The following is a 10,486-nucleotide window of genomic DNA, read 5'->3' on the forward strand; positions in this document are numbered from 1 at the left end:
TTTTGCCACAAGGATCACACTTTTTGAGTTGAGTGAACACAAAATCATTACGCGTTACAGATTAAGCAGCCATGCAATATAGTTGTTAAACTCAACAAATACAATACAATACATATATTGGCATCAGGATCATTTCAAACAGTCATCGCTGTTTTGTCTTTGGTGGCTGATCCATGATAGAAAGAGAGAAAGAGGCCAATTCAATTGCGCCTTTAAATGCTCGCAATGTACGGTATAGTGGGCGGAGAAAGGCGCTGATTACACAATGACCTGCAGGTTTCATAAATACGACGTAAACTGAATTATCGCAGCGTGCGCAATCTGCGGGTTGGCCATGGCGCTAATAACGCTACGTTTGGGAACGTACGTACACGAGGGCCTCAGTCTGCTGGGCGACGGAGACCAATCGTCATGGAAACCAGAGACACCCGTCACCCCCTGGAGTCCAGAGAGACCCGTCGCCATGGAGACCAGAGAGACCTGTCGCCATGGAGACCAGAGAGACCCGTCGCCATGGAGACAAAACCAATCTCTCTTCCTGGAGACCAGAGACCATGCAATGCGCTCACGACAGGATGGGAGTGCTACCATATAACACCCAGTAGAAGGCTCCACATACAAGCACCAGCCAGACAGCTCAGCAGTGGCAGGGACCATCTGCACGTGTTTGACTTCAACATAACTTATACTTACACTTACATGTACCTGTTGCATGAAGCTTCCCTATGAGAGACTAATGCAAGACTGAGATAGCCAGTAGCGGAATGCATTATGGGTTTTGTATGCATTTTTCATGATTCTTAATTGAACCCCAACGATACTTCCATTTATCAACAACTTCAATGCACGCAGATGGCTAGCGTCAATGGCTTGTCATCTAGTCACTTGTTGAGCTAAGAAAATGTCACTTTAGCTGAACAGTGGGCCCCAGGTAAAAATGTCTACAGATAAATGAACAAACCTTATTCCTTGTGTAAAAAAAACGATGCTACGATAATGACGTAGATAGTTGACATAGCAACACAGCTCTTACATCCGGCTTAGCCAGAGGGAGAAGTTGATTAATACATGTGACATCGCCTAATAAGACGTGCAGAACACTTTGAAACCCTTTACTGTCACCGAAACATTCCCAAAGGCCGTATGGAATGCCATATGGAACACTCTGGAACCCAACCCAGCCAGTAGAGAGGTGTCAGACCTGGACATGCTGAGGGGCTTCCAGGGGTGGTGTGGGGAAACATCTCTGTTCAGACATGCTGCTTGACAGCTCAGAGGGGGGAAGCTCAACATAAAAAGAGACTGTAGCTTTAATGTACCGTGTGCCCACACAGACTCCAGACCTGAGAGCGAGGCCTGTGTCGGAGCACCGAGTCCGTCTCTTCGCGAGAGGGATGAACCCAAGCCATCAAGAGAAACACACCCAACTGACTGCAACACTCTGTCAAACTCGACTGGAAAAACCCCTTGGCGCTGGTAGTAATATAGACGTCTCGCAAAAACAGGACTTTTGATCAGCGGTGTAATATCTCAATGTTCGCTCCCCTTTTCCTCGCTATCTCGCTCAGAGAAGCAGCCAGGTATGGCTCGCACTGAGCTCTGGGGGGACGACGACGACTGGGTAGCTGATTGCAGATTGCCACACCAGCCCATCTCCGAGGAAACTAGCAGACGCAGCGCATGACTGACATCTCCCTTTGTTGTTTCATTCAAAGAGCATCCCTCTGAGCATCCCTCTGACACAATTACAACTGATGCTTGCTGGGATAATGTCAGGGAAGGGGGGAGAGGAGGAGGGGACGGAGGGAAGGGGACGGAGAGGAGAAGAGGAAGAGGGGGGAGAGGAGGGAAGGAGTTGTCTTCTCTGCAGGGTCCCGAGTCAAGTCTTCTTCTCCTGTCTGTCTAAGACAATACTGCACAGGAAGCCACTGCAGCCTGTTGCTTAGGAACAGAAGGCTTTAACAGTTGGAGAAGGTGTCCTATTATCATCACCTTAACGCTCCACACATCTACCGCCTGGCTAAATGTCACCCGGCGACTGAGTGACAGCCGTGCGGAGCAGTCTGCCAGTCCGACTCAAGTGGAGCTCCGGAGAGCAGTTTTGGATGGAGGGATGGAGGGTAGGAGACATGGAGGGTGGAAGAGATAGAGGGTTGGAGGGATGAAGTGACAGACTACTGTCACTTCAACACACACACACACACACACAGGATTAACTGAGGCCCGGTGATCAACTCCACAGTAATACTTTCCTATCAGAAGGTTACAATCCCCCCCAAATGACAACCCCCACACACACAAACACACACAGACACAGCCCAAGGCCGCTCATCGCAACCTGAAAGCTCCCATACACCCTCATCAGATCCAGACCCCCAGATTAGACCCAGAGGAGAGGGAGGAGGAGAGAAGGAAGAGAAGAGAGGGAGGAGAGAGGAGAGGAGAGGAGAGGGAAGAAGAGAGGGAGGAGAGAGAGGAGGAGGAGAAGAGGAAGGAAGAGAGAGGAGGAGATAGAGGAGGAGAAGGAAGTGTTTGCCCTCTCCTGCCCCCCCCCCTCCTCTGGGTGAATGAATAATCAAAATGAAATCAAATCAACTGTATTTGTAGAGCCCTTTTAACAAGCAATGCCACAGAGGGCTTCACATACGCCTATAGAACTGCCCCTCAGCCAACCTCAACTCTCAAGTCATGTTTTGCTAACGACCTCAGACTGACTGATGAAGCAGACAGCCAATCAGCCAGCAGCTTGACCTATGCCCTGCCCGCCTGCGCCCCACCTGTCTGTCAACCCACGTTGCCAAGGCAGCGGAGGCAGAGCGTGTCACAGCTGGCAGGTCCTGATCAGGAGGAGTGGAGCGTGGCTGTACGAGGACTCAGCGAGGGCTAGCATGAGCATGTGGGCCCTGGAGGTAGCCCTAGCCATGGCCAGGGCAGGCCTAACCCAACCATAACCCTAACCCAACCATAACCCTAACCCAACCATAACCCTAACCCAACCATAACCATGGCCAGGGCAGGCCTAACCCAACCATAACCATGGCCAGGGCAGGCCTAACCCAACCATAACCATGGCCAGGGCAGGCCTAACCCAACCATAACCATGGCCAGGGCAGGCCTAACCCAACCATAACCCTAACCCAACCATAACCCTAACCCAACCATAAACATGGCCAGGGCAGGCCTAACCCAACCATAACCATGGCCAGGGCAGGCCTAACCCAACCATAACCATGGCCAGGGCAGGCCTAACCCAACCCAAATGTTTTCTCAGCAGGGTTCCGGGGATACCTGGAGCCCAAGGTGTGTCCATATCCGGGGTCCAAATCTGGGCTCCCCCGTAGCTCACTGGGTAGACCTCACCACCATATGGGCTGAGGCCCTAACCAAGCGCACAGGTTCGATTCCGGCTCGGTGCGTTCCTGCATGTCCCCCCCCCCCCTCTCTCTCCCTTGCATTTCTTGTCTAACTCCAACTGTCAAAAAAACTAAAGATACGTCCAAATCGATCCAGGCTTTCTAGCTCATGCACTCACAAACTAAGAATGCATTATTATCTCACTGCAAATGCCCATGCTCTAATACTAGGTCACAAATGAAGTATGCTTCGATATCAAAGAAAACATCTAGTAAACTTTAAAATTAGATCACAAACACAGTTGCGTGAGCTGCCAGAAGGTGACCATCTGGTACCGCCCCCCCCCCCATGCCCCCCCTCTCACCAGTTATGTGGCTGTGCCCTTTAACAAGCAGACCTGGGTGATATAAGGGGTGAAATTAGGTGACATTGTTGTCCAGTAGGGCCCTTTAAGTTGTCCAAACACTAGACCTAAGTCTCTTATTAAGCCTCTCAAACGTCTTATTCCGCAGGAGGTTCATTGACAGCGTTCCAGACTGTAAGGAAAGATAAACAACTAGATCCTGGAGCATCCTGACCACAGACGGAACACAAGGGCTCCTGTTCAGCTCTCAGGCCATCCTTCCAGAACGTTCCGTCAGCACACCCTGCTTCTACGCAACGTCCTGACCCTGAAACCGCATCTCGCCCCGGGCTCAGAACGCAACCATGTCGTGTCGCCTTCGCCTGCAGCCGTCAGGTTATAGGTTCTCGACCCATTTATCCTGCTTCCACAGGGGAGCACACCCAGTCGGCCCGTCGCTATGGAAACACCTCAGGGCCGGGACGGAGACGACAGATAAGAAGAGAGAGAGAAACATGACCTTTGAGCACTCCTGGAACCACTGGGTGTTCCAGCGGCGGGCCCAGGAGATCAAACAGGAGTGCGATGATGACCGGAGGACGGAGCGACGAGGGCGACTCAAGGTGAAGCTGAGGAAGAGAATTACCATGGAAACACAGATTGCCAAAAGGCTCCAGTGAGAAAGTATTCTCCCTCCTTTATCTCTCCACAAGATCTCCAGGCAGGAACCTTCATCAGCAGCAGATGACACACAACCCTGGTTAGATCTCCCTCAACCGTGGTTAAGCCACACCATCCCCCTCCAACCCTGGTTAAACCAGCCCTTCCTGCCCGGCCCTGCCAGCACCGTGTATTGAGGTCTTTGTTCCATGTGTTGTCTCTGCTGGACACTTCCTCCTTGGCACCTGCCTGCCTAGGAAAACAGCTGCTCTGCAAGCAGGGGGCCGCCGCCCAATCAGCCCAGCCCAGCCAACCACAGGCCAGGACACTAAGCTGGTGGGAGGGGCCTCCTCTCGCGGTAATGGCCCCCGTCCCATCTCCCTCCACTGTGGCCTGCTACTACAGCCTCAGGCTGCTCTGTTTACACAGGACAGCACCAGCACACTGTAGCGAGAGAGATAGAGACCAGAGAGATTGAGAGAGGAGTGATAGGAGAGAGAAAGATGGAAAACACACAGCTACCAGGCCAGGCGGGGTTACACTACCCAGTGCTGTGTCCCCTGTTATTCGGTGCGTTGTGGTATTAGTGCTCTGTAATGGGTTATGTGCTGTTAACTCCTTTGCATTGTTGTGCCATGCCACGCGTCATGCTAACGTGTTAGCTTAGCCGTGTTGTCGAGTGTGGGGCCTGTGTTAACGTGTTAGCTTTGCCGTGTTGTAGAGTGTGGGGCCTGTGCTAATGTGTTAGCTTAGCCGTGTTGTCGAGTGTGGGGCCTGTGCTAACGTGTTAGCTTAGCCGTGTTGTCGAGTGTGGGGCTTGTGCTAACGTGTTAGCTTAGCCGTGTTGTCGAGTGTGGGGCTTGTGCAGATGGTGGAGGAGGGGAGAAAACAGCGCCTACAGAGGGACGCAAGCCGACCCCACGCTGGCACACCGGCACACCGGCCGTCTGGGCGGTCCTGGCAAGCTGTAAAACATGGTGTCGGTGTAAACCGCGAGTCAACCGGAGACGGGTTGATCTTGGCCCGTTTGCCGGGAAGGCAGATCCACTCACTGATATGAGAGAGACAGGAGGCCAGCAGTCAAGTCGTTGGACAGGACAAGGAACTGTCCACTCATCAATTATCCGTCAGGGAACTGTTGGGGTGAGAGACGTCTGCAACAGTTTGAGCCAATCGGATGATGGCGGGTGACTGACCGGAAGTAGTGCCCGCCCACAGCCCTACGTGTCCACAGCTCCATGCATGGCGTGATACGACCATCTGATGTTCACGTGTCCGAGCCCTGCCGGTCTCTCCTTCCCCACGATCGACAACTCCTCAGGGAAGTAGTTCCGGCTCACTCCCCAGGCACGATGTAGTGATGTGAGACGGTGGTAAGACAGCACAAGGGTAATTATCCAGACGAACACCCCGTTCCTCCGACCCTGGTCCTAGGTCTGGTTCAAGGTCTAATCACAGGCCCCGGTTTTACAGCCCACATCACACGGTCGCACATAAAAAAACACACGCTTCGCCCATTAACATCAATTATAGCTCCGTAATTAAGCTCGTGGATAGCAATTAGCCCCGTTTAGGCACTCAGCTATCACCTTTTAACACTCGTAATTTATTGCTTGACACTTCGAGTCCTTAGTCCATCCTGGGCTGGTGTTCATTAGGGCTGTCTCCGTCATTAGGGGGATGTCACGTCGAGGAGGAAGGGGGCTGACTGAACAGACCTGAGGCTAGTGGAGGAGCTGAGGACTGGTACAGTATCGCCCAGCGCCAGAACACACGCACTCACGTGCTGCTGGTTTGAGGGCCAGTCAAGTCAACACTGTTCAGGTCCAGAGACCTGAAGGTGAAACATTTCCAGTTTCTGGAGAATCCTTTAAAGAGCAATGGCTGGTGCGGGGTAGACCTGGAGCAGGGTAGGCCTGGTGCAGAGTAGGCCTGGAGCAGGGTAGGCCTGGAGCAGGGTAGGCCTGGAGCAGGGTAAGCCTGGTGCAGGGTAGGCCTGGTGCAGGGTAGGCCTGGAGCAGGGTAGGCCTGGAGCAGGGTAGGCCTGGAGCAGGGTAGGCCTGGAGCAGGGTAAGCCTGGTGCAGGGTAGGCCTGGTGCAGGGTAGGCCTGGAGCAGGGTAGGCCTGGAGCAGGGTAGGCCTGGAGCAGGGTAAGCCTGGTGCAGGGTAGGCCTGGTGCAGGGTAGGCCTGGAGCAGGGTAGGCCTGGTGCAGGGTAGGCCTGGTGCAGGGTAAGCCTGGTGCGGGGTAGGCCTGGTGCGGGGTAGGCCTGGTGCAGGGTAAGCCTGGTGCGGGGTAGGCCTGGTGCGGGGTAGGCCTGGTGCAGGGTAAGCCTGGTGCAGGGTAGGCCTGGAGCAGGGTAGGCCTGGTGCGGGGTAGGCCTGGTGCGGGGTAGGCCTGGTGCGGGGTAGGCCTGGTGCGGGGTAGGCCTGGTGCAGGGTAGGCCTGGTGCAGGGTAAGCCTGTCTGTGTTACCCTGATGTTGACTCAGGGGAAGTAGTACACGTGATGCATTAGTAAAACCCTTGTCCCTGATTTGAATTCACAGAGTGAGTAATGAATAGTGATGACATCATGAAGAGGAGAGGCCTTGTACTGTTGTAGCTACAAAGCGGGAGCTTGTCTGTAGCACCCGCCCCCCCCTCCTCCCCCCCTCTCTCCTCCCCCCGTCTGCTTCTCTGTGTGTGTCCCTCCATGCGTCTCTCCCCCCTCTCCCCCCTCTCCCCCCTGTCCTTCTGTGAAGGAGAGAACTTTGATCATCCGTTGTGTGATCTTTGGTCTGGTGTCCTGGTGTGTAAACACTGCTTTTGTGTTGCAAGAGAACTGTGTGTGTGTAAGTGTGGGGTGTGTGTGTGTGTTTGGGGGGTGTCTCACCTTCAGGAGCGTCAGCATCACAGTTCCTGGTCTCAAAGGTGTGGTTCCCTGGAGTCAGTCCTTCAGAGGGCGTCTGGCTCGGATCAGACACACACACGCACATCCGTACGAACACACAGACAGACAAACAGGATGACACAAGACAGAAAGAAAATAAAGTTCAGGTTTCGCTCTGGAAAGTAGAACCAGCTTTTCAGTACTCGATACCAGAGACCAACACTAGTTGTAAATCTTCCAGATCTGAGAAACGACTCCCCTAATTCCCGTCTGAACTCCCACGCTCTCCTCCAGATCCAGTTTGATTCACACAAAACAAGCCAAGAAGGACCGCTTGCTGAAACACACTTGGCTGGTAAGTGGCAGGCCACTCCCAAAATGAGAAATTGGCAATCCACAGGCATTGCTCTGTCTGTGTCGCAGAACAACTCTCAGAGGGCCTTGTTAACATGTTTAGAGGGGACAAAACTCTTTTTTTTTACTGAACAAAATCAAACCTAGTGTTCCTTTACGTGTTTGCTGGCTTTCATGTTTGCCACAAGATGATTACAAGTGAAAGCAATCCAGTAAAACAGAGACACTGTTTTATTCAGACCCAAACACAGGACCAGGAAACAGAGGAAGAGTTTGGCAGAATCACTCACAGAGCCAACAGCAGCCAGGCGCACACGACAAATTCAACTCAAATATTTAAAGACTGAAGCCAATCAAGTCTGGCGCAGTCAGGGAACACTTTAGTTGAGTGTCAATTTGGGACGGCTTAGCCCGACACACACATTGAGAGTTAGAAAGCCGAGCCCAGTATGCAGTACTTCAGTGCTGCTAGCCCCACGTCAGTCTGCTGAGGGCTGTACTCAGAGGAGAGAGCCTGGAACAGCACCGCAGAGATCAAGAAGTTGCAGGTTCAAATCCCCCTCTGAACCCCGTTTTTTTTTTTTTCAAATGCGTCTGCCCACTGAACATGTTTTTATTTCAGCGGACGGCGCGAGGTCACGCCCTGACAGGCGGGGTTGCCGTGGAGCGCTGTCAAACACCCTCAGATACCCAGGGGTGCATGTGCTGGTCCCGCGGTGAGGCACTGCGATAACCTAAACAACGAAACGGCCCCAAAACAGAGGTCAAACAAACCACCCTCGCCTCGACCGCAACATCATCGAAAACACCATCCGACGCTTGGGGCGGCTTGTTTTGGTTCACCCGGTGAAAGGCCAGCGATGCCAGCGGTGGAACGGCCATTGGAGTGGAAGCGGCGGCTCACCTGGGCCAGGTAACTCTGGCTGCCGTACATGACGTACTGGGGGGCCAGGCTGTAGAGCATGTAGCTGCTGTGGAGCACGATGAGCAGCAGGATCATGCACAGGAACAGCAGGGCCTGCGGGCGGGTCCGCCCAGGACGGATCTTATACAGCTGTCAGGACCACAGTCAGGAGGGGTACATAGGTATATTATACAGCTGTCAGGACCATAGACAGGAGGGGTACATAGGTATATTACACAGCTGTCAGGACCACAGTCAGGAGGGGTACATAGGTATATTATACAGCTGTCAGGACCACAGTCAGGAGGGGTACATAGGTATATTATACAGCTGTCAGGACCACAGTCAGGAGGGGTACATAGGTATATTATACAGCTGTCAGGACCACAGTCAGGAGGGGTACATAGGTATATTATACAGCTGTCAGGACCACAGTCAGGAGGGGTACATAGGTATATTATACAGCTGTCAGGACCATAGACAGGAGGGGTACATAGGTATATTATACAGCTGTCAGGACCACAGTCAGGAGGGATGGGGTACAGATGTATCTACCCACATGCACCCATCCATCTATCCACTCATCCATCCACTCACCCACCCACCCATCCACCCTCCATGTCGTACCCGTATCCAGAAGAACCAGATCCCCATGTTCCTGATGCCCGCCATGGAGGTGAGGACGAAGTACACGGTGATGACTGTGATCAGGACGTAGTCCAGAGGGAACACCTGGGGAGCACAACCACAACCTCAGAACACAGCACAACCACAACCTCAGAACACAGCACAACCTCAGAACACAGCACAACCTCAGAACACAGAACAACCACAACCTCAGAACACAGCACAACCTCAGAACACAGCACAACCACAACCTCAGAACACAGCACAACCTCAGAAAACAGCACAACCTCAGAACACAGCACAACCACAACCTCAGAACACAGCAAAACCTCAGAACACAGCACAACCTCAGAACACAGCACAACCTCAGAGCACAACACAACCTCAGAACACAGCACAACCACAACCAAAACCTCAGACCACAGCGCAACCTCAGAGCACAGCAAAGCCTCAGAACACAGCACAACCACAAACTCAGAACACAGCACAACCTCAGAACACAGCACAACCACAAACTCAGAACACAGCACAACCTCAGAGCACAGCACAACCTCAGAACACAGCACAACCACAACCTCAGAGCACAGCACAACCTCAGAGCACAGCACAACCACAACCTCAGAACACAGCACAACCTCAGAACACAGCACAACCTCAGAACACTGCACAACCTCAGAACACAGAACAACCACAACCTCAGAACACAGCACAACCACAACCTCAGAACACAGCACAACCTCAGAACACAGCACAACCTCAGAACACTGCACAACCTCAGAACACAGCCCGCTGGGTACTAGCTTGAAGTTGTTCCAAATAACGGCCCATTGGTTAGTACTAGCTGGAAGGCTCCTGTGCTTGGGCACTAAACTATCCATCATTATCCTCCAGACCTGCAGGTCTTCTACCCTGTACAGCCAGATCATTACTGCTGCCTTGGGACTGACAGAAAGACAAGTGAAAACAGTTAACGTCTCTCTCTGTCTCTCTCTCTGTCTGTCTGTCTGTCTGTCTGTCTGTCTGTCTCTCTCTCTCTCACTCTCTCCTTCTCTCTCTCCCTCTCTCTCTCCCTCTCTCTCTCCCTCTCTCTCTCCCTCTCTCTCTCCCTCTCTCTCTCCCTCTCTCTCTCACTCTCTCTCTCACTCTCTCTCTCACTCTCTCTCTCACTCTCTCTCTCACTCTCTCTCACTCTCTCTCACTCCTCTCTCACTCCTCTCTCACTCCTCTCTCACTCCTCTCTCACTCCTCTCTCACTCCTCTCTCACTCCTCTCTCACTCCTCTCTCACTCCTCTCTCACTCCTCTCTCACTCCTCTCTCACTCCTCTCTCACTCCTCTCTCTCTCTCTCTACAGGAGCTGTTTGAGATGAGCAATT

The 10,486-nt window shown here is 52.8% G+C and overlaps 1 protein-coding gene across 1 annotated transcript in view; it reads right to left on the reverse strand.

The window, feature by feature from the left end:
* Positions 1-10,486, reverse strand: part of lmbrd1 (LMBR1 domain containing 1) — a 68,416-nt gene that overhangs the window by 10,186 nt on the left and 47,744 nt on the right. Inside the window, exons 12-14 of the mRNA XM_084709752.1 lie at positions 9,112-9,216; positions 8,485-8,634; positions 7,230-7,302 (exon numbers count right to left, since the gene is read on the reverse strand). Of these exons, the coding sequence (XP_084565878.1) occupies positions 7,230-7,302; positions 8,485-8,634; positions 9,112-9,216 (328 nt within the window). The remainder of the gene's footprint in view (positions 1-7,229; positions 7,303-8,484; positions 8,635-9,111; positions 9,217-10,486) is intronic.

This window comes from Hypomesus nipponensis, chromosome 11, assembly GCF_054491055.1.
Source record: "Hypomesus nipponensis isolate SF chromosome 11, ASM5449105v1, whole genome shotgun sequence".
In the NCBI taxonomy this organism is placed as follows: Eukaryota; Metazoa; Chordata; class Actinopteri; order Osmeriformes; family Osmeridae; genus Hypomesus; species Hypomesus nipponensis.